Below are 27668 nucleotides of genomic sequence, written 5' to 3' on the forward strand. Positions count from 1 at the left end.
CATTGGACTCGACCTCCGACTGAGCCACCCGGGATTGGCTGGAGCCCATGATGGGGTATTCCGGCACTCCAACGGCGGTTGCTGGCATGTGTGTAAACCAGCTACAGTGAGTAAACCCCTTGATATTGCACCCCCTGAGTCGCTCTGTTATTCGCCTGCGCCCGCCATTATAGACTACTACTACCACCATCATCCGCCCTGGGGCCCAGCTCTACCTGTGGAGAGCTATACCATCCCAGCTGCATTACCCTCTGCCCCAGAGGTCCCTATGCCGCAACGGTGGCACCAAACTTGCCGCATACCACAGGTGGAGTCATGGATCAATCACCATCCCATCACTATAACTTCTATAGTTTGTGACTATTTTCTCTTTATTTATGTTTTTTTTCTTTATAGCTTATGATTCTTTGCTTTTTGTGCCTTTTTGTTTTTATTTTTTGATGCTTTTTTTCCACTAGCTTGTGACTATTTTCTGAGGCTTTTATTTACTATAACTTCTATAGCTTGTGGCTATTTTCTCTTTTTTGTTATTATTGATTCTTTAGTTTATGATCCTTTGCTTTTTGTAACTTTTTTTTCTTTTTTGATTTTTTTTCCCATTAGCTTGTTAGTATTTTATTAGGCTTTTTTCAACTATAACTTCTAATGCTTGTAACTTTTTTCTTTTTTTATGCTTTTTTTCCATTGTAGCTTCTATAGCTTATGATTCTTTGCTTTTTGTGCCTTTTTTTTTTCTTTTTTGATTCTTTTTTTTTTCCACTTGTGACTATTTTGAGTCTTTTTTTTCTCACTATAACTTCTATAGCTTGTGACTATTTTCTCTTTTGTTTTTTTCATTATAGCTTATGATTCTTTGCTTCTTGTGACTTTTTCTTTTTTGATTTTTTTTTTTGCCATTAGCTTGTGACCATTTTTTGAGGCTTTTTTTTCCACTATAACGTCTATAGCTTTTGACTATTCTTTTTTGTGTTTTTTTTTTTTTCTTTTTCATTATAGCTTAGAATTCTTTCCTTTTTGTGACTTTTTTTTTCTTTGCTTTTTTCTACTAGCTTGTGACTATTTTATGAGGCTTTTTTTCACTGTAACTTCTATAGCTTTTGACTACTTTTTTTTGTTTTTTTTTCATTATAGCTTATTCTTTCTTTGCTTTTTGAGACTTTTTTTTTCTTTGCTTTTTTTCCACTAGCTTGTGACTATTTTATGAGGCTTTTTTCACTAACTTCTATAGCTTGTGACTACGGTATTTTCTCTTTTCTTTAATGGAATTTTTTTCATTATAGCTTACGATTCTTTGCTTTTTGTGACTTTTTTGATGTTTTTTCCAGTAGCTTGTGACTATGTTATGCTTTTATCACTATAATTCTATAGCTTGTGACTATTCTCTTTTTTTTGGAATTTTTTTCATTATAGCTTATGATTCTTTGCTTTTTGTGACTTTTTTATGCTTTTTTTTCCCACTAACTTGTGACTATTTTATGCTTTTTTCACTATAATTCTATAGCTTGTGACTATTTTCTCTTTTTTGATGCTTTAAGTTCATATTTCTATGAGGCTGTTCAGTTTGGGTCAGAAGAGCTTTGTGGTTATGTACATTACCAGCCGTACTTGGACCCTGAAACATGGATATCTCAATCGAGAGGCAGGCAAACTTATGTGCTCGTTTGGCCCTGCCTGTGAGTGCAGTCTCCAGCCGCACAGACTGAACCCAGACACTTGCATGAAACTTTTTAGGTTCCTGGGTCAAAACTTTTTTATAAAAGGAGTAACATTTCATAATAATTTACCGGTTAGGCCTTTACAGGTGAAACACTTTATTTTACATTTTTCACCTTGAAAATCTACAGTCTAAACAGCAACCATGCGTAATTTTATGCAACTGTGAATGGACAATCACAAACCTGTCTCCTTATGGTGGACACCTGTGGATCAAGTGCACAGCAGAGAATTGGGTGGAGGAGAAATCTCATTACATACTCAAGTCTCTTTCTACTGGTATTGGGTAAGTTAGAAAATTTGCTTTTTGTTGCTTTAAAAAAAAATAAAAATTAAAAAAGAAAAAAATATTATATTATATATATATTAGTTTTTGGCTATTTCTTTTAACAATATTGATGTCCACATTAACAATTTGAATGCAGTGGTGTGTAACCAGGGATTGTGGATGGAGCTATGGGGGGGAGAAGCCATGCTTTAAATTTAGTGTTTCCTATGCAGTTTTGGACTCCTAAAAGGAATTTATCACTGTGTGTAAAAATGTGCAAATTTTTGTCGTTTTATTCCACTCATATTAGGCTAGCTTCATATGCCCAGCAATCATGTTAGTATGGATCCAATAGTAATCCGCTGGCAAAAAACTTCTACAAACACAACTTTTTGTTTTCTCCGTTTTGTAAAAACGTATCTTTGAAAGATTCATTCAGTTTTTTTGTTGTTGGTTTTTTAAAAACATGGCAGCCTATGGAAAATGGATCCGTAACCTTATTGCTATTTATCTTCCATTTGAAATTGATCCAGTAAAAAAAAAAATAAAAATAATGATGGATATATAGCCATCTGTTAATGGGTCCATTTGCCATCCACGGACTCTCGTGTTAAAAAAAATATATATATTTTTTTTTATAATGTGTATATATATTTATATTTTTATGATATATATATATATATATATTATAAAAAAATATATATATATATATATATATTTTTATAATATATATATATATATATATACATATATATATACAATATATAATATATATATATAATTATATATTTTTTTTTATTATATATATATATATATATATTTATATATATATATAATTATATATAATATATATATATATATATATATATATATATATATATATATATATATATATATATAAATAATATATATCATTAGATATATATATATATATATATATATATATATATATATATATATATATATATATATATATATATATATATATATATATATATATATATATATTTATTTTTTTTTATAATATATTTATTTATTTATTTTTTTACTTCTTCCTTTACCCTCATCCCCCAGTGTCTGCACATCCTTTTTTGCCGATGGATGATTGCTGGATTTGTTGAAATGGATGATTACTGGACATGTGAACTTGGACAAAATTGGAGAAGCTGCTCTAGACAAAGACATATTATCTAAAAATGTTAGTAATTTCTTAAATATCATGCGACATTAAAAAAAAAAAAAAAAAAGTTACATTCTGCAAGGAGGATTTTAAAAATTTCTTTCATGATAATGTAAGACTTTCAGCTGAACAGTGGCAGGATAGGTCAAAAACAAAAGTAAAGCGCTTTTTTTGCCATATTAATTACACAAAATGTATTACCACATGCAGTTTTGGTTGCTTTTTAAGCATTTGGAAAAAAGTCAATGACTACCACAAAAAGACAAAAAAGTGACTTTAAAACACCCCACAGAAATGATGAATCAGGCCCAATGTGCCAAAAAATACACCAAAATTGTGCCACACGTTTCTGAGACAAAATAAGCCAACTATTTGGGGTTTGTGAACTTTGGGCCTGATTCATATTGTGTGATATATATATATATATATATATATATATATTATACACATTTCTTTTTTTTCTTAACAAAAACAAAAAAAATCACTCCAGCAATTTGGAGTGGTGCTTCTAAACTAAGGTACCTTACCCTAGTCTTATATTTACCCACCGCCGCCTTCACCTTTTTATTGGCACTGCTCCGGTTATCGTGTATCCGCAACGTTTGACTGACCGAAAGTCAGAAGTTGCGTCACAACCACTCAATGTGATTCTATGAAAGCCAGAATGAGGCTCTCATAGACTTACATTGAGTTGTGACCTTCCGGGTACCTCCAACAAACACTGGAGAGATCTGGAAGGTCACAAACTGCTTAAGACACGATGATGCGGCATCCAGATTTGCCGCCGATTTCACCTTTTGCATCACGTGGATATTATGCATCATGTTAGGACTGTCTATCTAAATTTACACATTGGATTTTCTTAGTACCCGTCTGCTAAAATTTCAGAAAGTCTTATCCTTAATGCTGCTATTTTAATATACAGCTAAAAAATACATTCCGAAAATCCACTGCATATAGGACCTGTGTGAACATGGCTTAGATTTTGCTCCATGGAGATGCATGTGGATAATCAATTGCTAAATTCAGATGTCCAGACATCACAATCTGAGTATGACCGGAGTCACAATTGCGATTGACTCATGTGTGACACGCACGAGTTTCATATTGCATTACGTGGCACAGCCGCATACTCTCTGAACAGGAGTGTCTCAGCTGCATAGAAATACATGAAGCTGACCCGCTCCTGTCCAGAGAGCAGCTGCCGTGTTGGGTGATGCACTGCCAGACTCGCATGAGTCAATCGCAAGGACAATCGCAAGTGTGACTCCAGCCTATGAAGTACAATTTCAGAACTGACCATGAATCTTCTGTTCCAAACTCAACTCTGAAGTTGTGTTCCATACCCGAACCATGATATATTTGATATACTGAGGTCAGAATTCCGCCTTAGTTCCTTGTGGATGAGATGTTGCCAAAACTCATCGAAACCTTGATAAAAAGCCACAATTGGATCTATATGGACATTCCCTTTAAAAATATTAAGCTACATCAAGTTGCTGTCATGAAAAGAAAAAACACTTACCTCCAGCTCCTTGAAGTAGATGCAACTTCGAGCCCATTCCACAATGGAGAAGAGAGTCTGGTCGGCCATCTTGCACATTAGGCCAAACATACTGAGTTTCTCGTGCCGGCTCTTGTTCTGCTCCTGCTGTAGGCAAGACAATATCCTGGCCTTTACTTGAGGCTCATCCGGCTCCAGTTGTAATAGTTTAAGGATCACTTCGGGTATATCTGGTGGAGAAGTGCTGGTGTAGGGCTCCGTATATATGTAGGGTCCTGCCGGAGCTGGTTCATGCACATTTGTGTAGTGATCTGGGTATTCAGATTTGATGGCACGGCTCTGGAACGATGAATAGTGGTAGCCGGAGAGGGGAGCGTGGTTGGGCATAGTCATTCCCAGTGGGGGAGCTCCGTAAGGGCCCCTATCATATTCGACAGGTGTCATTGGAGCTGGGTTTGAGGGCACGTTTTTAGGTACAGGATGAATTGTATGGATGTTGCTGGTGATGGTATAGTCACTTTGGGCCGGAGACACAATCTGTGGGACAGTTTCCAGTTTGATCCCATTTGCGCGTATCAGGGCTTTTTTCTGCTGCTTTAAGGCACGGTCCCTCTTGTACATGGGCCCAAACTTGTTGCGCCCTCCTCGCATCCGGTCAGCACGAACAGCTTTGGAAAAGTAAGAACACAAAATACCAGTATTAATAGACAATCCCAGCCAACGGATACTAAAAATATTAACCCTTTTATCACAGGGGTTTTCTCATAATGAACACTTGTCATCTATCCACAGAAGTGTCTTCTCGCTTGGACCTTCACTCTTCAGAAGAACTGGGGTCCCATACAACTGATTAGGCCATGATTAGGGAAACATATCTTCCTTCTTCCAAAAACAGTGCCACGCTTTGTCTAGGTGCATTGCTCATAATGGTGCAGAGCTGCAATACCACACACTACCTGTAGACAAGGGTGGTGCTGTTTTTGGAATAAGGCAGTCGTGCTTTTTTTCTGATTTCCCCCCCCCCCCCCCCCCTCCCTAACCATCATTTTAAAGGGTGACTGTTCAAAGCACCTATAAGCACACACCTCCCCCCCCCCCCCCGTCTTGCCCGGGATGAATACTACACCTTGGCTGAGGTGCAGTGCCCTGTGGCACCTGAAGCCTCAGGGGCGCCACACTTTCAGGGATCGGCACATGTACAAAGGATTTGGACAGCAAATGAAGGCTTGAACCCTCAGTCAGTACTAACAGGGAAAGGATAGGCTGGTTTCACAGATCCAAATTTCATAGTACATTTATGAACCCTAATTTCTGGAAAAGCCATTGGGTAGCCTCACGCAAACTCAACAATTTTAGGGGCCCATGGGAAGTCTGTGATACCGGACTCAAGAAAGGTTTGGTGATGAGTCCAAACACTTGCCTGGCTTGAGACCGACCACTGGGCACTTTAAAGCTATTTGAAATAAAGAACAAGGCTCCAAATAATTAAGAGTACAGTTTTATACAGTAAATCATAATTTTTAAAAACATGTTTTCAAATATCATTAGTATGCGTGAAAATAGGAAACCTTGTAATATAACTTATCGAAATCCACTTATTTCTCCTCCTGAACGCACTGGTAAAATCTGTCTTCAATGAATGCAGATTTGCCCATTATTAAGATAGGAGGCGACAGTTGGTGCTCATTAAGTTCTATGGAACCTCAGATGAATAAATGTGGATATATCCAGCTCCCGCAAAGTATTGGAGGATCTTGCGTTTACAACATATTGTTTATTAAAGCATTAAGAATCCACAAAACATACACTTATGCGTTTCAGGCATGTTGCCCTTAGTCATAGCCTAAAAATTGCAAAAACAGAAAAATTCCACTATTGTTTTTTAATTTACCATGTTCACTATTTGGTAAAACCAACCTGGTAGTATGATTCTCCAGGTCAGTACGATTACGCAGATACCAAATATGTATTTTTTTGAGGTCTTTTTAAGTGGTGAAAAAAAAATCCAAAGTTTATCCGAAAAAAAAAATACTTTTGTTGCCAAGACCTGTAACATTTTCATTTTTGGGATCTGGGGTTCAGTGACTGCTTTTTTTTGCGCCCTGAGCTGACGTTTATACTGATACCATTTTGGGGTAGATCTGAAATTTTGATCGCCTATTATTGCATTTTATTGCGATATTGCGCCAACCAAAAAAACATTCTGGCATTTTGACTTTTTGTCGTTAACCTGTTCACTGATTGGCCAGCATACAGAGGAGAATCATAATGACAGACACAGGGGTCATAAAGCAGACCCCCGATTGTCATGATAATCCATTAACGTCTTGCGATTATGTCCCAGGGGCGTCGATGGGAGCTGGAAATGACGTACCCCCACCCCCTGCCGCCGCATTAAATCCTGCTGTCAGAGATTGACAGCGGGACTTAACAAGTTAACAGCCATGGGTGGCTCTCTGATCCACCCATGGGTTTTAGAGGCACATGATGGCCGATTAAATCAATCATTAAGTTGTCACGGGTGACAGACAGTCATGTGGTTTGAGGGTCATAGCGTTTGGCTGCGCACAATGCTCCCTTTCTATTGTTCCTGATGTCAGTATTCATTGGTATAGGAGCTTTCCTGCTGGATTCATTTCTCCCCTTTTAGACCCAGCAGGAGCTCACCTTCCACCCAGCTGCTGATCATCAGTACTCTCTTGGTGCTTAAATACTCCCTTCTCCCGTGGACTGGTGCTGGTGATATTATTCAGTTAATTCTAGCTCTGGTTGCAAGCAGGAGGCTTGTACTCATCTGTAGTATATTTGCTGAACTCCTGCCTGAGTCATCTGTAGATAAGTAGTTCATGCATTTTCCCTACCTGGTGTTTTGGTGTTTTTCTTTAGCGTATAGTGGGATTGACGAAGAGCTCATCCCATCCGTTCCCTATTTAGGGTCCAGCACTAGGGATACCTAGGGTCAGGTATCCAGCTCTGCGCATACGTGAGAAACCTATCTAGGGCCCCCTTCACACGTCCCTATCTCCGGCACGTGTTTGGTCCATTTCCTCACGTGCCGGAGACACTGGCACACGTAGACCCATTAAAATCAAGGGGACTGCGCACACATGCGTGTTTTGCCATGGACCGTGTGTACGTGTGGAGCATACCTGTGCCTGTGTGCTCCAAACTTAGACATGTCCGTTTTTCTCCGGATCACGGGTGTCACACAGACCGCACACGGACCGTACGGATGTGATCCGTGTGACACGCCCCGGACACTGCTGTCTCCGCCACTGCTGTCACTTGCTTCCGACCCCCGCTCATTATGCTCATTGCATATTCACTCCACTGCGGGCCGGAAGCAGCAGCGGGGAGTCGGCAGGGCGGGAGACCGAAGATCAGCACCACGGACAGTGATGCCAGTGACAGGTGAGTAGAAAGTTCCCCTTCTCAGTGTGTTATCACGGATAACACACGGAGAACACACGTGTGCCATAAACACGGCACAAAGAGGGCAATACGCACCTTTGACCGTGAAAAACATGCGTGATTTTTACGGACGTGTGAAGGGGGCCTTGGGTGGTGAGGGACTCCAGGGACCAGCTGTAGGTTTGGTCAGGAGTCACCATCTTGCCCCATTCCCTAGACTCAGGGGTCTTCTTCCCTTACCTTTCACCGCTTGCTTGGTACTTCCCCTGTACCTAACGTGACAGATGTGTAGGGCAAGATGCAGGCTCAGTGTGCGAGCCCACATCAAAGGCAGGGACACAACAGATAACATAAGTTTGTCATATGTTGTGACGGGTTAATAAAGGAAGCAATGGAGTAAGAAGTGCCAAATTCATTAAGAGACATATCCATCTTACAACGGCCTTCACCAGAGATATTACTCCATCCTAGGGTGGACACAAAACTCTTGTGTAATTTACGCCACTTAAGTGGCGTTTCCCACTGATTAATATGTCGGACTGGTTTCACTCCACACCAGCTCCGTAAAAATGCCCAAAGGTCGCCAAATTTTTGATCAACGTCTACAAGTCTAAGGTGGGCTTTGCACACTACGACATCGCAGATGTGATATCGGTGAGGTCAAGTCGAAAGTGACGCACATCCGGCGTCGCAGTCGATATCGTAGTGTGTAAATCCTTTTTGATACGATTAACGAGCGCAAAAGCGTCATTATCGTATCATCGGTGTAGGGTCCGACATTTACATAATTTGGGAGCAGTGACAGGTACGATGTTGTTCCTCGTTCCTGCGGCAGCACACATCGCTGTGTGAGAAGCCGCAGGAGCGAGGAACATCTCCTACCTGCGTCACCGCGTCTAACGCCAGCTCTGCGGAAGGAAGGAGGGGGGCGGGATGTTTACGTCCCGCTCATCTCCGCCCCTCCGCTTCTATTGGCCACCTGCCGTGTGACGTCGCTATGACTCTGCACGCCCTGCCCCCTTAATAAGGAGGCGGGTCGCAGGGCAGGTAAGTGCGTGTGAAGCTGCCATAGCGATAATGTTCGCTACGGCAGCAATCACAAGATATCGCTGCTGCAACGGGGGCGGGGATTATCGCGCTCGACATCGCAGCGATGTCGCAGCGTGCAAAGTACCCCTAAGTCTAATTATGCCAAGAATCATGATTACCATGTGTAAGTCAACTACCAAGTTCCATTCTTGGTTTCATAGGGAGAAATCTGCTGATAGAATAGTGTTTTTTTAATATTTTTTTGTATCGGTTGACTACATATTTACATACAACTAGACCTGGTACAATACAATTTCGGCCAGCAAACTTGCCAATCCTCCTGTATAGTGTTAAGAGATAAATGGTTAGTGACGGAATTTGGAAACCCTGATTAACTCTATGTAAGAAAGGAGCAGCTGCTTCGGGCTCCTTAGTGGAAATTCAAGAATGTGTCATCTTGTGTGGGAGTCTTACTTTTCTCTGCCAAACTCTGCAGATTGAACTTCCCTATATTTCTTACATCCCAGAAACTAGCGTGGGGGAGGGGGGAGAATGGTCGGACAGCTCCGGGATTAAAGATTCTATTCTAGAACAGCCACACAGGAAGGGGAGAGACCTCTGACCAAAGGAAGAGAATGTAACAACATCAAATCTGCCATAAAAATGAAGCAAGCCATTCAGCAATAGTGTAAATATCTTGGGCTCGGCTTCGAAGTTCTGGCAAAATTTATGATCACCGTTTCCTAATAATAATTTTTCCGACTTGAGAAATCCCTATCAATTAGCTGCAGCTGGTCCTAAACATTTAATCTACAAGCAGGCATGGATTAGCAAACGGGTGAAGATTAGATAAATTCCCTGGTAGGCCCCTACACAGGAGCAAATTTTAGCACAGAACACTTAATACAATATCTACAGACTGGCATAGACATGTACGATCAAAACAACCATAAATGCCACCTCCGAGATCCTCACTTATCGGGTGGATGGGAGTCCACCAATTCCATCCTACTACATAGACGTGAACGCAGCCATGCTTCTGTGTCGCCCAAGGAATGGGGCACTTGGTCCTGGGCAGTGTATAACTGGGGAATGTCACTTTGGTGGCCGTTGTCCGGTCCCGTGCCCTGGGTGCTTTTTAATGTGGAGTATTTACAGGGAAGATTAAAGTCATTGGTGTGACGCCACCTGCGGGTTGCGGTTAAGATGGTGGAACCGCCACTGCTGAGTTGGTTATCCCCAGGGCTGGTGGTAATGGCAGCTGTGGTGGTAGGCCCTCCGCAGGTAGGGCTGAGACTGGGAGATGTATGATGGAGATTTTCACCGTTAATAAGGGAGGCCACACTGTGGGTTGTAGTTAAGTCTCTATTCACCCTTGACCCTTGAACGGCTGGTTCAGGTCCCTGTAGTTCCAGTGCCAGTTGATGACTCGGTTGCTCTGTCCCCGGCACCCTCAGTGTGGTTGGGTCCCTGTAGCATGGAGCGGTTTGGGGCCCGACTGTCCCTTTTTGTGGCAGTGTCCTTGTCCGTACGGCAGGCAGTGTGGACCCTGTAGGGCTGGTCTGTGTCCCGCGCCCAGATCCTTGCATTACTGCTGATGCCCCCGGATCTATGTGTCAGTGAGGTCCGTTAAGGTCCCCTCACTGTGCAAGTATTTGCCAGGCCGTATGAAACTGTTGCCTCAACCTAGGACCCTGTGCCCTGTCCGTGAACTGGTCCCAGCGGTACTCGGGTGTACCTGCCCTGGCAACCACTCTTCTGTGCCCGAGTCACCAATACACGACCCAGCTCTAGGCACGTGTTTCCACTTTCACTCACTACTACTCACTGTTTGTCCCCTCCCACCAGGTTGTCTAGTCCCCTGGTCTGACCCCGCCCTCTAGGTGGCCATCCTCTTGTGTCCGACTAGCCAATTACTCCTGGTGTGGAGTGGTAACTAGGATTTTGGTGTGTCTAGGTGTTTCTGGCACTGATGTTCCAGGTCCCTGGGGGTAGGCCCTGCATCCCCGTGAGGATGCAGTTCCTAGTAGTGGCTCAGGGGTGCTATACTTCCATTTCAACTAATCGAGATCGTGTTAGTTGCAAATTTGTGAACAGGGGTCAGGTAATATTTGCTAATAGTTGTAAACTTGACCCTCTGAATCAATGACACTGGGGGGAGGGGTTTGGCACCCTAGTCCAACATCAAAACTACCATAAATGCCACCTCTGGGATCCTCACTTAGGATGAAATTGGTCGACTCCCATCCACCTGATGCTACATAGACTTCAATGCAGCCATTCTTCCATTTAAATTAATAGAGATCATGTTGGCTGAAAATTTGTGAATAAGGGTCAGGTAATATTTGCTAGTAGTTGTAGACTGGGCCCCCAGAATCAATGACACTGGGGGGAGGGGTTTGGCACCCTAGTCCACCAATTCCATCCTACTACATAGACTTCAATGCAGCCATCCTTCCATTTAAATTAAATTAATAGAGATTGTGTTAAATGTAAATTTGTGAACAAGGGACAGGCAATATTTGCTAATAGTTGTAGATTGGGCCCCCCAAATCAATGACACTGGGGGGAAGGGGTTTGGCACCTTAGTTTTGGTGTTGGAATATCACAAATGCCACCTCTGGGATCCTCCCTTATCAGGTGGATGGGAGTCCACCAATTCCATCCTACTACATAGACTTCAATGCAGCCATCCTTCCTTTTAAATAGAGATTGTGTTGCCTGCAAATTTGTGAACAGGGGTCAGGTAATATTTGCTAATAGTAGATTGGGCCCCAGATTCAACGGTTCTGGGTGGGATAAGGGTTGGCAGTCTAATCTGACACTGCCTACAACTGCAGTTTACTGTAGTATTGCACCATCAATCTAATACTCGAACCAACCAACTATGGCTGCCAAACCAGAGGGGTGCTATATATCATAGCTGGGGTGCCAAGAAGGCTGACACCTATATGACATCCATAATAGATTGTATGAGAAAGTGTTGTCTTAGGCAATGTGCGCACCTTGCAGATTTGGTGCAGAAATCTTCTGCATGAAATCTGCACCTTCTGGCAGAAAAAAACCACACCTAATGCATGCATTTTTGGTGTGGTTTTTTTTTTGTGCCATGCGTTTTTTTTTTTTTAATAAAGTCAATGGCTGGAAGGCCTAAAAAATGTAGCAACAACTGACATACTACAGATTATTTTCTGCACCAAATCTGTAAGTAAAAATATAAGCAACACATGCGCAGGACTTGAGAATTCGCATTGACTTTGTGGCCAAAATCTGCATGTCTATTTTCATGCCAGCAATTTGCACGAAAAAAGGCACTGTGTGCACAAGCATTGCAATATATAGAATAAATCATGGTCTTTGAAGCCTAGTCTGTGGCTGAGCTTCACACAAGAGCCAAAACCACAGTGACAGGGGGGCCTTCATTAGCTACTTACTGCCTTAGCAGCCTAGTGGTGCTCCAAGAGCATTGCGTGTACCAGTGAACCCTACATGTAAATGCCTTTGACGACGGCATTTGATAGGTTGACGGCGGCATCTGATAGGTTGACGGCGGCATTTATTAGGTTGGCGGCGGCATTTATTAGGTTGGCGGTGGCAGCTCATAGGTTGATGGCGGCATTTATTAGGTTGGCGGCGGCAGCTCAGGGGTTGGCGGCGGCAGCTCAGGGGTTGGCGGCGGCAGCTCAGTGGTTGGCGGCGGCAGCTCATGGGTTGGCGGCGGCAGCTCATGGGTTGGCGGCGGCAGCTCATGGGTTGAAAGCAACCTCAGTTGCTGCTCTTAGAGACAGATGTTGGTTACGTAATGTGTGGCACAGGCTCAGCAGCTGCTTCTACCCTATCGTTGCCTGTTACCCAGTGAAGTCTATTCCTGTATTCCTATTCCTTTGGCGAGTAACAAACAACCCCCCCCCTCCCCCACCCCACCATATAAAGCTACTTCAGCAGCTCATTGAAAGTTGTTTTCGTTTCCTATAATATAATGATTGCTTTAGATAGTAAACGGCACGATTTTTCGTCTAAACATGGCTATACAATAATCGCGGCAAAAATAAAGTCTCAAGGGAAACAAAGTGTTCTTTGGCTTTTAAGTGTATATTTCGCGTTGCGTCACTAATTGAACTTTTAATCACTGCAAAAGTCATTCATATGGAGTAGAATAAGTTTTTATTCTATGTTGAACCAGTTCTACTATTCAGCCTGAGACTTCTACTAGGAAATCATGTTGTTTTTCTTTTCAGCGTTCAAGGTCACACGACAGACTGCTTTTATAGACTTTAATTGAACTGAAACGATAACATGAAATCATAGTTGCTTTTGGTAAATAAAGCTCATTTTATTATTAAAAAAGATGTCTCATCAGAAACACCCCCTATGAGAATGGAGAAGCTGATTCGTATTGAATTGAGGATGTCCTGCAACTTGGTAATTCACTTTTTTTTCTCTATCTTGTTCCGTTTTCGAGATAAAAATGCTAACTCCGTTGTTTTCCACCAGGTGGCGCTATAGGTGATTTCCTTGAGTAGCGCATGGCGACTTTTCTATACCTAGACACCATTTCTATGCCTATAGCTGCTGCCGTTCCCAAGTTAATGGCGGTGGACAGGATATGGGTGGACATGTGACGCCCTGGACTAGTCAGATCGTCCCAGGTAGTCCCATGCACACACACACCTTCACTAAAAAGGTGACAGCAGCCAAACTTAAAAACCTTGTAACTACCCTCCAGGTTTGATGTCCACACCAGGGGGGTGGAGCCAGGTGGTTGGCTCCGCCCACCGAGGAGTTCACAGGTCTGGAGGCGGGAAAAGACACACAAGTTCTAGTGCAGAGTGGAGAGTAGTCTTGACAGTGAAGGAGAGAGGTTGAGTTCAAGGGCAGACCTGAGACCAGGCCTGCCAATAGTCTACTTAGGTGGCTGGGTTGGAGCCCAGTCACCTCTGGCAAGGAGGCAGACGTTGGTGACCGCCTGCAGGAGCTGGGATTACAGCCGGTGGAACCGTAGGGACCAGGGTCGGGCGGTGGCCCTCCGGTACCGAACCAGGGACCCGATTGGAAACCGGAGCACCAGGAGGGGTCAACACGAAGCTGCGAAACACCGTCCCCGGGAGGCCTAGTTAACGGCAGCGGTGGTGTCCATCTATTCACCACAACCCATGGGTGGCGTCACGAACTTACACCCCTTTCAAACCACCGCGGCCCCGTGGAACTTCCCCCCCCCCCCCCCCCCACCACCGAAGTCCCTGCGTGTAGCGCCAACCCCCTTGCAGAGCGATGTGACCCCCGGGTCCGTGAGGAGCTCGAGCTACCACCCACCATACGAGCACGGATCCGAGCAGCTCGGTGGTCGCAGCCGAGCCTGCGGGGTGGTACAGACATACTGTATAGACTTTATTCTAAGTGCAGCTGGTGCCATCTAGTGGCCGCAGGGGTACTTAGTCGTATGTGACACGCCCGCGGCTGGGGTGACTCATTACAGGGCAGCGGGTCTGCTCGTGGGACGCTGTGGTTACAGGGCCCAGTTCCGTGACCCTGGCAGTGTCGTTTAATAAATAGGAAGGGGGATGATGACCGTTTATTCGTGATGCCACCTGTGGTATGCGGCAAGTTAGGTGCCGCCACTGCCGGATGGGGCTCCCCGGAAGCAGATGGTGACGCAGCTTGGTTGGTATAGCTCTCCGGATGAGGGTATTAGTAGGTGATGGTGGGGGTGCAGGCCAGAGGCGCAGGGGAATAACGGAACAAGGATGCAGTCTCAAGATTTTTACTCACTGTAGCAAGTTCCAAGGTAACACAACATGCCAGTGACCACCTTTGGAGTACTGCTGGGATTTCACTGTGACGGGCTCCAGCCGATCCTGGGTAGTTCGGAGGTAGAGTCCGGTGCACCTTTCTTATGTGTACCTTTCCTCTTTCATCTTCCTGCGCTTGCTTCTTCCTCCTGCTATGTGCCATCACACATGGAGCCCTGAGCCGGTGCCCATGGACCCTTTTGGGTGGCATGAAGCTCTGTCACTTTGGGTCACCTTCTAGCGAACTCGTGTGCAGTTGTGGCCTCGGTGCTTGCAGGCACCTCAGCCTCTGGTTTTACTAGCAGAGTATGTAGGTTCTTCTCCTCCTCTAGCCTAGGGACCAAGTCCTTCCACCCAAAGTTTGTATGTTTAACAAGAACACGGGGGATGTTGCACTTCCCGTGGTCTCTAGGCCCTCTTCTGCTTGTGCCTTGGTTGAGCGGCGCCAGCGCAGACCACAGGTCTTTCCTCCCCCACTGCTCCCTTCAATTCTCTAACTGACACTCCACTGACAATACTGAGTGTTCCCACTCCTAAGGCTCCACCACCCCGGTCTGGCTTTGGGTTTTATATGCCCTTTCCATGTCTGATGAGGTGTTGCTGAGTGAGAGTGTTGTGTTTTATGTGAACCGGTGGATGACCTCCTCCATACCCAGGATGGAATACCATACCTCTGGATGAGGTGCAGTACCTCTGTGGTGACTGAAGTCTCAGGGGCGCAACACATGTAATGTCAAGTGTGTGTTTTTATGGCTTAATGTGTAATGTATTGTATAACTGTTGTATTGAAATACTGCATTGTGTAAGAGTAAGGATGTTTTAGCTAGCACAGATGTAACTGTGAAGCCCCACCGGTGTTGTGTCGGTGCATTACCTTCAGGGACTCCACTCGGCTGGATCTGGTCACAGGTAGGAGATCTTCTTCTTGTCGTGACGCCACTCTCAGAATTGCGGTCAGTGGGGACCGCCACTGCAGGTTGAGGGACGCCTGGGGCTGATGGTGAGTGCAGTTAGTTGGAATAGCCTCCTGAGAGTGAGGCAAGCCCCAGGGCCCTGTGTAGGTGTGTAGAACCACAAGGCGCAGAATAACTCCACACAGGCAGAATGTCTTTCAGGGTTTTTACTCACTTCAGGTGGCAGGGTGAGTAACCCGGGCGTAGCTGGGATGAACCAGGCGGGAACCAGGTATCCTTCAGGCTGACTTCTGATGGTGACTACCAACTCGCCTTCCTTAGCCCTTGGTGGTTTGGGGTGACCCCGACTTTTAGTCCCTATGGGGGTCACCCAGGGAAGTTGCTGAAGCCTCACTCCCCTTCGTTTGCCGTTTGCTTGTGGCCTGGACCAGCTCACTCCAGCTGCTTGCCTCCTGTGAGCTATGGGCCCTAACTGTGGCTACGTGGCTGCGGCTTTTGTGGTGTTGTGGTGTGGGCTTTGAGGGCCCCACACCGGCAGGTTTAGCGAGGAAAGGTGGATCTATCCCCGCTCCGGGATCTGCCGCCCGTTTGGGCCTGGTTCTCCCTAGCAGTCTCCTTACTTCCCACTCTGTGCTCTCTCTCTAGCTGGAGATGGGTTTCGGGTAGCCCTCCTAGGTGACCGTTCTCCCCCGTCGGTAGCCACTGCGCGGACGCTGTCAGACTCCAGCAGCCCAGGGGAAGGGGTCAGCTCTCCTCGGAGCTCCCTGGACTCTGCTCTGAACCGGCTCACATCTGGGACCTTCACTGCTGCTCCTGTCAGAGCTTCACTTTCCTGCTCCTCACTCCTCCACACTCTGCTGCAGACTCCTTTTCTCCTCCTTCTCTTTTCCCTTTTGTGCCTGCCTACGCCACCTAGCAACCAGATTCTCTTACCACACCCCTTGAGAGGAGATGGAGGCTTTTGGCCCCCTCCACTATTCCAGTGAAGGTGAAGGCTTTTCCCCCTCCTGGGATCCCCAGGGGTCCTCTCATAGGTACATGTGTGAGACCTGATCACTATGCGCCTGTGTAGTCACACCTCGGTCAGCCTTCTGGATTACCTGTATTGTACTGTCCCCAGCATGGGTGCAGTACTCAGTGGTGCCTGACCAGGTCAGGGGCGCCACATTCCCCCTTAGTTATCACCAGCACGTCCTCGGGCTGCAAGACAACATTTTAAAATGCATAAAACATTAAAACATGTAAAACATTTTTTTAAAAGCACCAGGTACCATACATCACCACCCTCCACCCACAAGTCCGTTAACCCACCCAAAACCCTTTCACGTTGGCCGCGACTTCAGCCACTTCTGGCAGGATGTAGAGGCGGCTTTCATGGTCTGGTGGTCTCAGGGTATACCTGGCCTGGTGGATCCGCGCCTTCAGCCTCTTCTGGCAGGATGTAGAGGCGGCCTCCACAGTTGGTGCTGACCAGGTACCCTCTTTGTGGTGGAGAGCCAGGCCCCATAAACAGGCATGCTCTCTGGTCGCAGGTAAGCCAAGGCCCTATATACGGACGTGCCCCCTGGTTGCAGACGAGCCAAGCCCCTAAACAGGCTGACTCTGGTGGTGGTGGTGCCCTCTGGTGTAACTATTTACACTGCGAGAATTTGTGGCTATAGCCAGTTCATAGCCTTAAGGTTTATTTCTCACAATAGTTTATGTGGGCACATTCTTGAACTTTAAAACGTTGCAAAACAAACTTTCCAAACTGGTCAAAACTTGCTGTACTTTACTTGAACTTATGCAGATTCCTCTTCACCAGGGCTTGGGCCTGTAGGGCTGCGGCACCTGTTGGTTTCTTGACCTTTTTCCTCATCTGTAGTTGTCTCTTCATTAGGTCTTTGGTCTTTTCTTTCTTTATTACTGTCTTTCCTTTCTTCTTTGGGACATGGCACTACATCTAGGGCATACCAGCCTCTTTCGCCTTGATGCAGGGTAAACTGTACGGAGTCTCCTGTACGCAGGTTCCTTCCAGGATGTCCTCTGGGCAGATTAGCTCTGACGTCTCTCCGATTGACAAAAATACCTTCTTTTATACCAGGTGCTACGATGAACCCATATCCTGACTTGAGGCTGAAGTCCTCCACTACTCCTCTGCAAAGGGGTCCTCTGGCCTGGGCTTTGGCTCTTCTCAGGAACCTTTTTTCTTGTAGGTCTCTGGCCGTGACTTCTCTCTGCTCTGGGGATGGCGGTGCAGGGGAAAACTGGGTTCTACTGCGGCGCTGTGTCTTGCGGGCTGGATTCTGCGAAGTGCAGCTTACAAGCTCCCAGGTGAGGCTTTGGGGCAGGTCTTCTTCGTCAGCAGGAGGTGTCAGGTCTTCCTCGTCCCAGCGGGAGTATGGCAGCATCTCCGGCTCTGGGACTAGCACTGCTGCTGGCTCCGGGGGCAACTCCTCAGCTTCTTGCCCTCCTCTCCCCCTTAGTTCTTCGCTGCACTCTGGTCGTGGCAGCGCTGGGGATGAGTGTTCCTCAGCTGGCTCAGGCGGTGGACTCTTCAGCGTGGTTGCTGCTGGGGTTGCCTTAGGGGTATGCGGAGGGAGTATGTACTGGTCCACCAACCATTGTGGAAACTTGGCCTCCATGTCAGCCTTCAGCTGCCAGTATGCGGGGTCCTCCCCCAGCGTGGGCTTTCCAGCAGGGACCTCTTTGGACTGGGGAGCGGTGTCTGCTCCGGCCTTGCAGGTCGGGGAAAATGGTGATGCAATCTTGTCTCGGCGGGCCGCGCCTGGCATGGCGGCGGCCTGGTCTTGGCGGGCCGCGCCTGGCATGGCGGCGGCCTGGATGGGCGTTTCTGGCGCAGCTTGGATCGACGTCGCAGCTGCGATGGGGTCTTTGCAGGCTGGGCTGGGCGTCGCTGCCTCGATCGGAGCTTGGCGGGCCGCACCTGACGGGGCTGCGGCCTGGTTCAGCACCTCACTTGCGGCGCGGACGAGCGTTGCGGCTGCGGTGGGGTCTCGGCGGGCCGGGCCTAGCAAGGCGGCGGCCTGGGTCAGCGTCACACCTGCGGCGTGGATGAGGGTCGCGGTGGCAGCCGGTTCTTTGCGGGCCGGGCAGGGCATCGCTGCAGGGACCGGGTCTTGGTGGGCCGAGCAGGGCATCGCTGCGGCGGCCTGGGCTTGGCGGGCCGCACCTGGCGTGGCTGCGGCCTGGCTCAGCGTCGCCGCGCCGGGCGCCTCTTCAGGGACCGCGGGCGTGGCAGCAGGGGTCGGGGCATCCGGGCCGGCAGGGGTAATACTGGACTCACCCATCGGTGGCAGCATCGGGGTCTGAGTCGTTGCCACTCGGTCTGGCGCTCGGCGCGCGGCTCTTCCTTCATAGGCCTGAACCGCGGCAGCCATCTCCAGAAGTTCCATGCGTTCTTCTCTGATCTGCTCCACGACCCGGGTCTCCAGTCGGTCGCAGAACTGGGCCAGCTCCCGATACCACCAGGCAGCGGAGCCCGGTTCTGGGTTTCTGCGGTCAGACGCCATTTCTTCTGCGCCGTCTTCTGCACGATTTCCCAGCAGTGGACTCGTCGTTGCCTCTAGTAGCAAGCTGTTCAGTTTCCGCTCTGCCTCTTTCAGCAGCTCCTCTTCCAGCAGCAGGCTTCTGGCTCCCTTTCTGTCCCGACGTCTCTGGACGCTTCCGCTCTCTTCACAAGCGAGGTCAGAACTCTGCAGGGGATCTCTGGGTAGCCACACCTCTTCGTGGGCGGTAACTTCTCCCAGCGCGGGCTGCTGTTGTTTTTCAGCGCGCTTTTCATGGTGGCAATATGGCGGCGCTTCCAATTTTTCAAGCGGACCGCCCAGGCACATGGTCACCTGTCTAGACAGGTCTAGTCCTTATCCTGTTCGTGACGCCAGATGTGAAGCCCCACCGGTGTTGTGTCGGTGCATTACCTTCAGGGACTCCACTCGGCTGGATCTGGTCACAGGTAGGAGATCTTCTTCTTGTCGTGACGCCACTCTCAGAATTGCGGTCAGTGGGGACCGCCACTGCAGGTTGAGGGACGCCTGGGGCTGATGGTGAGTGCAGTTAGTTGGAATAGCCTCCTGAGAGTGAGGCAAGCCCCAGGGCCCTGTGTAGGTGTGTAGAACCACAAGGCGCAGAATAACTCCACACAGGCAGAATGTCTTTCAGGGTTTTTACTCACTTCAGGTGGCAGGGTGAGTAACCCGGGCGTAGCTGGGATGAACCAGGCGGGAACCAGGTATCCTTCAGGCTGACTTCTGATGGTGACTACCAACTCGCCTTCCTTAGCCCTTGGTGGTTTGGGGTGACCCCGACTTTTAGTCCCTATGGGGGTCACCCAGGGAAGTTGCTGAAGCCTCACTCCCCTTCGTTTGCCGTTTGCTTGTGGCCTGGACCAGCTCACTCCAGCTGCTTGCCTCCTGTGAGCTATGGGCCCTAACTGTGGCTACGTGGCTGCGGCTTTTGTGGTGTTGTGGTGTGGGCTTTGAGGGCCCCACACCGGCAGGTTTAGCGAGGAAAGGTGGATCTATCCCCGCTCCGGGATCTGCCGCCCGTTTGGGCCTGGTTCTCCCTAGCAGTCTCCTTACTTCCCACTCTGTGCTCTCTCTCTAGCTGGAGATGGGTTTCGGGTAGCCCTCCTAGGTGACCGTTCTCCCCCGTCGGTAGCCACTGCGCGGACGCTGTCAGACTCCAGCAGCCCAGGGGAAGGGGTCAGCTCTCCTCGGAGCTCCCTGGACTCTGCTCTGAACCGGCTCACATCTGGGACCTTCACTGCTGCTCCTGTCAGAGCTTCACTTTCCTGCTCCTCACTCCTCCACACTCTGCTGCAGACTCCTTTTCTCCTCCTTCTCTTTTCCCTTTTGTGCCTGCCTACGCCACCTAGCAACCAGATTCTCTTACCACACCCCTTGAGAGGAGATGGAGGCTTTTGGCCCCCTCCACTATTCCAGTGAAGGTGAAGGCTTTTCCCCCTCCTGGGATCCCCAGGGGTCCTCTCATAGGTACATGTGTGAGACCTGGTCACTATGCGCCTGTGTAGTCACACCTCGGTCAGCCTTCTGGATTACCTGTATTGTACTGTCCCCAGCATGGGTGCAGTACTCAGTGGTGCCTGACCAGGTCAGGGGCGCCACATAACAACGTTAGGGGAGTTATTAGATAGAAGTGCTAGTGAAATGCAGTAAGGCTGGGTAGCTTGGCCGCATTTTCAGAGCAACTGCACCAGGGATTAAGGCAAGGTTTAGCCCCTGGTAGGAGCTTGGGAACTAGATGCCTGAGAGACAGGAAATGTTCAGAGAGAAGATGGCTACCTGAGGAACAGGGTGGTTGTGGTGCTGGGAGTGGACCGATCCCCCTATGAGCAGGTTTGTTGTCAGCGGCCTGCTGGGCAACATAGGGGATTCGCGGGATCCACTGTGTTGTAGGCGAGGCAGTGACAGTGGACACAGGTACGCGTGTCTATGCCGTTGACGCTGGGCATTAAATAGCATAGTGGGCGTGCTAACATGCTAAGAGGGCAGACTAGCCAAGGCAATTAACGCCGTTACGCCTAGACCCTGTGCTCATTAGCATCATAAAGGATCTTTAGAAATACTTTTTCTAAAGATCTCTTTATCTATGCTAGTGTATACAGGGACAGTTAGCGTACCTTCACACTTAGCAATGCAGCAGCGATCCGACCAGCGATCTGACCTGGTCAGGATCGCTGCTGCATCGCTACATGGTCGCTGGTGAGCTGTCAAACAGGCAGATCTCACCAGCGACCAGTGAACAGCCCCCAGCCAGCAGCGACGTTCAAGCGACGCTGCGCTTGCACGGAGCCGCCGTCTGGAAGCTGCGGAGACTGGTAACTAAGGTAAACATCGGGTATGGTTACCCGATGTTTACATTAGTTACCAGCGCACACCGCTTAGCTGTGTGTGCAGGGAGCAGGGAGCCACGCACACTGAGCGCTGGCTCCTTTCTCTCCTAGCTACAGTACACATCGGGTTAATTAACCCGATGTGTAATGCAGCTACATGTGCAGAGAGCAGGGAGCCGCGCACACTGCTTAGCGCTGGCTCCTTGCTCTCCTAGGTACAGTACACATCGGGTTAATTAACCCGATGTGTACAGCAGCTACATGTGCAGAGAGCCGGAGCCGGCAGCACAGGCAGCGTGAGAGCTGCGGAGACTGGTAACTAAGGTAAATATCGGGTAACCACCTTGGTTACCCGATGTTTATCTTGGTTACAAGCTTACCTCAGCTGTCAGACGCCGGCTCCTGCTCCCTGCTTGCTTCATTTGTCGCTCTCTCGCTGTCACACACAGCGATCTGTGTGTCACAGTGGGAGAGCGCCTTTGAAGAAAACAAACCAGGTCTGTGTGTAACGAGCAGCGATCTCGCAGCAGGGGCCAGATCGCTGCTCAGTGTCACACACAGCGAGATCGCTAATGAGCGTGACTCAGCAGCGATCTCGGCAGTGAGCTCGCTGTGTATGAAGCACCCCTTAGGCAGGGATTTGCAATATGCACCCAGTACTGCTCGTGGTTCTGGGTGCATATTGGGCCCGACAGGTTCCCTTTAAGCGTCAAATGTTAGAACGCATGAATTCTAGTTCTGACAAGCTTCTGAGGGATCCTGAGGTAATATGGAGGGAAAAAATGTACTGCAGTCAGAAAAGAAAGACCTTGAGGAAGAAAAAAAAGAATACTTCCAGGAAAAAAATGCATTCATATACAGACAGAATGATTCAGCTTCCAATGCCTATGACAGATGATCACTGGAATCCCTGGCTTTTAAATATGGGTCGTCCAATTGAAATAACCCCTTTAAACAGAATTAATATCAACAATGACATCTACTGATATTTTAAAGTTATTTTAGTATTTTTTTTATTTTATTTGTTTTTTATTTCACGCGTTCTCCAATTGGTCAGAAAAATACTCTAAAATACAAAATTTTGCTAAAAAAAAATATATACTATAAGCTTTGCTGGATAGACTCCCATTATTTGACTGAACATAAGCTTGATACAAAACAAAAAAAGGTTCTAAAACAAATTTCAATAATCAAAGGCAGTTTGCCTGAAAACTCTCTAAGGCCTTGTGCGCACAGTGCAGTTTTTGATGCGTTTTTTCGGTGCAGTATGTTGCCCAAATCTGCATGGCTATCCTTATGCCAATAAAGTCTATGAGAATTTTGAACTGCTGTGCACACGTTGCTTCTTTTATCCCTGATGTTTTGGGTGCAGAAAAAATCTGAAGCGTGTCAATTGTTAGTGTGTTTTTTTTTCCTGCATTTTTTGGTCCTTTTAGCCATTGATTTAACAAGAAAACGCACGGCACAAAAACAAATGCATTTTTTGGTGAGTTTTTCTGCTACATTTTGTGGGTTTTGGTGCAGAAAATTTCTGCACCAAAAACTCAGTGTCTGCATATACAAGTTGCATAAAATCTGTACCTTCTAACAGAAAAAACGCACACGTTTTGGCGCATTTTGTGCCATGCATTTTTTTTTTTATTTTTTTAAAGGATAAAAAAACGCACCAAAAATTGACATGCTGCAGATTATTTTCTGCACCATATCTGCAAGTAAAAAATAAGCAACATATACACAGCACTTCAGAATTCTCATTGACTGTGCTGGCATAAGGATAAAAATGCTGATTTGGGCAATAAACTGCACCAAATCTGCATAAAAAAACACTCTGCGTACAAGGCCTAAGTGTGTGTGCGCACACTGACTTTTTCATGCAGAAATTTTCTGCGCCTTCTGGCAGAAAAACACACCAAAAAATGCATGCGTGGTGAAAGTGGATTTTTTTTGTCTTTTATTTCAAATAAAGGATTTTTTCGGCCTTAGTGTTTACTTACTTTCACTTACAAATTAGTGATGGGGTCTCTCATAGATGCCTGCCAGCACTAATCTAGGACTTAGTGGCTGTTGTGAAATGACATCAAGTCCCTCATTATCCTGATTGCCACCGCACCAGGGCAATTGGGAAGATCTAGGTAAAGTGCCGAGACTGTTGCATCTCATGGATGCGGCAATTCTGGACTACTGCTGGCTGATATTTTTAGGCTGGGGGGTACCCAATAACCATGGGTATCCCCAGCCTGAGAATATCAGCCCCAGCTGTCAGGCTTTACCTGTGCTGGCATCGTAATATGGGGGATCTTAAGCCAATTTTTACATTTATTTTACTGTACAATATAGACTTGCCCACTGGCGTCTGTGATTGGAAGCCTCAGACACGCTATCACTCAACATAGGGGAGCATCTGACTATAACCAATCACAGCTGCCGGTGGGAGGATGAACCAGTGAATATGTATGAGCCTAATGAGCGGCCCGGGAAGGAGAATGAGAGGCCGCAGGAGCAGTGTGACAGCCGCCCCAGTGATTGGTAAGTATGAAGCGCCTACTCCTACCCCTTTGCGACATCTGGCCAGATACCAGGGATCACTGCTCCGCTGACCCCAAGTTTTTCATCTGCCAGTCCTCCGAAACACAGGGACAAAACGAAAAAAGAATCGACATGTTACATCTTTATGGTCACCACAAAGATAAAGCCAAAAAATAAACTGCAACGTGCGGACACCAAAAATTAAATTTCATAGACTTTGCTGGGGAAGGAAATGCATGCAGTTTTGATACCAAAACTGCACCTGAAAAAAACTGCAGCGTGCGCACAAGGCCTTAGAGTAAAAACCATCCTATGGTATAAAAGAGGTACATATACATGTAAATATTCATACTATATACTAATTTTTTTGGTTTATTCTAAAGACAATAACTAATGAGAATAATCTTCCACGGAACAATTTTTTTTACCAAATTTTTCCAAATACCCCAATAATTCTGAAATTGACATAGAATCTGCATGTTCTTACCTTCCAGGCGCATTCCTACGTTTAGACACTTTTGGAAACGGCAGTATGGACACCTTTTTCTTTGCGTTTTGTCTATTTTACAGCTTTGGTTTTCTGTGCAGGTATACCGCTTGTTATTTTGGACAGTCCTCTTGAAGAAGCCCTACATTTTACAAAAGCAGAAAAGCAATCGGGTGTAAAAAGCATATTGTAGCAAAATAAAATCAAAAATTGGGCGTGAATGTATAAAACATAACACAGCACTAGTTATAGGAGTCCTTTTCTCACCATCGCATTCAAGATTTCTCCCGTGCCTCCCCCATACTCTGGAACGTTCTGCCACAACACATCAGACTCTCACCTACCTTGACAAGCTTCAAAAGGAACCTGAAGACCCACCTCTTCCGACAAACCTACAACCTGCCGTAACCCTCAGTCAATACAGCGCCGCACGACCAGCTCCACCTTCACCTACTGCATCCTCACCTATCCCTTGTAGACTGTGAGCTCTCACGGGCAGGGACCGCTATCCTCCTGTACCTGTCTGTGCCTTGTATTGTTTATGATTATTGTACTTGTCCCTATTATGTATACCCCTTTCACATGTAATGCGCCATCTAATTGATGGCGCTATAATAATAAATAATAATAATAAAAAAAATTCAGGGCTTTTTTATCATAAGAGGGATGAAAATTGGAGTCACAAACTATGGACAATTCATAAAAAGTCAAAGGAGCTTTTATTTTATCCTTTGGAGTATGGGAAGGAACACATTCAAATTCTAAGGAATATGATTACCTAAAAATTATCGTTGAAGAGTGTGTTTGAACCTGCAGTCGTTTTCCCATTCAATACCATTTTTTTCTTAGGCCACTTTCACACTGCGTTCCTCTCCCCATTTAGTGGTTCCATTTAGGGCTTCCGTCTGAACCATTCACCCCTGCAAACGGAACTCAGATGTATGTGTCGCGGGCGGAGGAGGGGACGCTGCGCTCTCCCACTGCTCGGGTCCGGCTGCTGCTGCGGCTGCTGCTGCTCGGTGGTGGCTCAAGCGGTGGGCCGGATCCCGGGGACTCGAGCGGCGCTCCTCGCCCGTGAGTGAAAAGGGTGGGGATTGGATTGTGGGGATTTGGTTATTGTCCGTGACGCCACCCACGGTTGTGGTGATATTGGTGACACCACCGCTGCTCTGGACGGGGATCCCGGGAGCGATGACTGGGAGCAGCCTGGATGTTATTTCTCCCCTCCGTGGGTAGGGGGTTGGTTGTCCCGGGGCCCGGTGATGGGGTAGGGATGGATGGCAGGCGGGTTACAAGGCCTGGCGAGGTGCAGGGTCGCGGGGGCAGCGCTGTGCCGCACGGCACGGTGGTACTCACTCAGCCAGTGATGAGGACACAGTTCTCGGTAAAACACACGGCTGGATGGACGGGTCCCACAGACGGCTGTGGTGTTTCTCCTCCCGGAAGGTTGATGGTGACTGTCTTTCCCTGCACCTGTGTAACGTGTACGGTTCCAATGGGTTTCCAACAGTAACCCGCTCTACAGCTTGGATGGGTGCTGAAGGAGCCCCTTTTGCCCGCAGGCTCTGGCCCTGGGAACTTTAGCCTTGGCGGTGACTGTGTTTCCCTCTCTCGGTTGGACTGTTGCCTTCTGACGGGACTTGGCTGCTGGGAAACCCAGGAGGTTCCCTTCGCTAACGGATTTGGCAAATTCACGGCGACTCCTAGCCTTGCCGGGGTCCGTAAGCCCCTGCCGGATGGTGCTGGCTTCTCTTTGCGTACCGGTCCGGTACCGCTGGGCCACCGCCCGTCCATGGTCCTTACGGTTAGCTCCAATAGGCCACTCCTGCAGACGGTCACCACCGTCTGCCAACCTTGCTGATCCGTCCGGGCCACACACCCGGACCAACTTCTGGCTGCTCAACTGCTACTTCTCTCCTTCCACTTTCACTTCCAACACTCAACTCCTTACTTTTCCCGCCTCCAGGACTGTGAACTCCTCGGTGGGCGGGGCCAACCGCCTGGCCCACCCCCCTGGTGTGGACATCAGCCCCTGGAGGAAGGCAACAAGGGTTTTTGTCTGACTTCGGTGTGCCTGACCGGCAGTGTGGGGTGTGTTGGTGTTGTGCTTGTGATGTCCTGGCTTGTCCAGGGCGCCACATTCCCCCTTAGTAAAATGCAGACCGTCCACGGGCTGCCCGTCCATCACCGGTTTTATTTTCACAAACTGGAAAAGATAAACGGTAAAACATATTACAAGTATAATAACATCTTCCCACATCGGGAGGTACTCTTACTTAAACGTTGCAAAACGGTTACGGCTTCCACTCTCTCCTACCCAAGTAACCTGGCCCTGATGCTGCCCCTAAGCAAACAGGCAGCACCCCTTGATCCCAGTCCAGCACAAGCTACCTGAGCGGGTTTTGTCCTTTTCAGGGGACCCACGTCCATGGGGAACCCCTGAAACCCCCGGAGGATTGCCATCGGTTGCGGTAGTGGCGGGCCTGGGCCATCACTTCCCTCCAGGCCCATCCTCCAAATCAGCCTCTCCGGAGGCGGTAACGGTTTAGCCATAAAAACATCATTTTTATTTACAGACCACAAGTTCGTGGTTTCCCTGCCAGTTCTCGGGCTTGTCCGTAGTAGTTCCTACGCATAATTTACAAACAGTCCCCACAGGGGACAACAGTGCTTCGTAGCCAATGGGCTACCACAAACAAAACTGTAGGGTCCCAACGGAGACTTGCCGTAGGGTCCCAACGGGGACTGTCAGCTGGGTCCCAGGGGCCATCCACAACACCTGGCTCCGGTACAGCTTCCTCCTGCAGCTTTCCCACAGTCCACCATCGAACAGCACGAGCCCCCAACGCCACCCTCACACAGGGGTGACACTGTCCCACAGGACTCCATTTTCATCTGCCGATGATGCGGGTACGACTGCTCCTCCAACTGGACTCCTTAGCCTTGAGGGCCGTCTGGAATGGCAGCAGAGTCCCAATGTGGACCGACAGCAA

At 47.6% G+C, this 27668-nt stretch overlaps 1 protein-coding gene across 2 annotated transcripts in view; it reads right to left on the minus strand.

The window, feature by feature from the left end:
* NR5A1 (nuclear receptor subfamily 5 group A member 1) overlaps nucleotides 1-27668 on the minus strand; it is a 221402-nt gene that overhangs the window by 152957 nt on the left and 40777 nt on the right. For both annotated transcript variants that reach the window (XM_075322827.1, XM_075322828.1), the window contains exons 3-4: nucleotides 24676-24817; nucleotides 4687-5333 (exon numbers count right to left, since the gene is read on the minus strand). In XM_075322827.1, the coding sequence (XP_075178942.1) occupies nucleotides 4687-5333; nucleotides 24676-24817 (789 nt within the window). The remainder of the gene's footprint in view (nucleotides 1-4686; nucleotides 5334-24675; nucleotides 24818-27668) is intronic.

The sequence above is a fragment of the Anomaloglossus baeobatrachus genome, chromosome 9 (genome assembly GCF_048569485.1).
Source record: "Anomaloglossus baeobatrachus isolate aAnoBae1 chromosome 9, aAnoBae1.hap1, whole genome shotgun sequence".
In the NCBI taxonomy this organism is placed as follows: Eukaryota; Metazoa; Chordata; class Amphibia; order Anura; family Aromobatidae; genus Anomaloglossus; species Anomaloglossus baeobatrachus.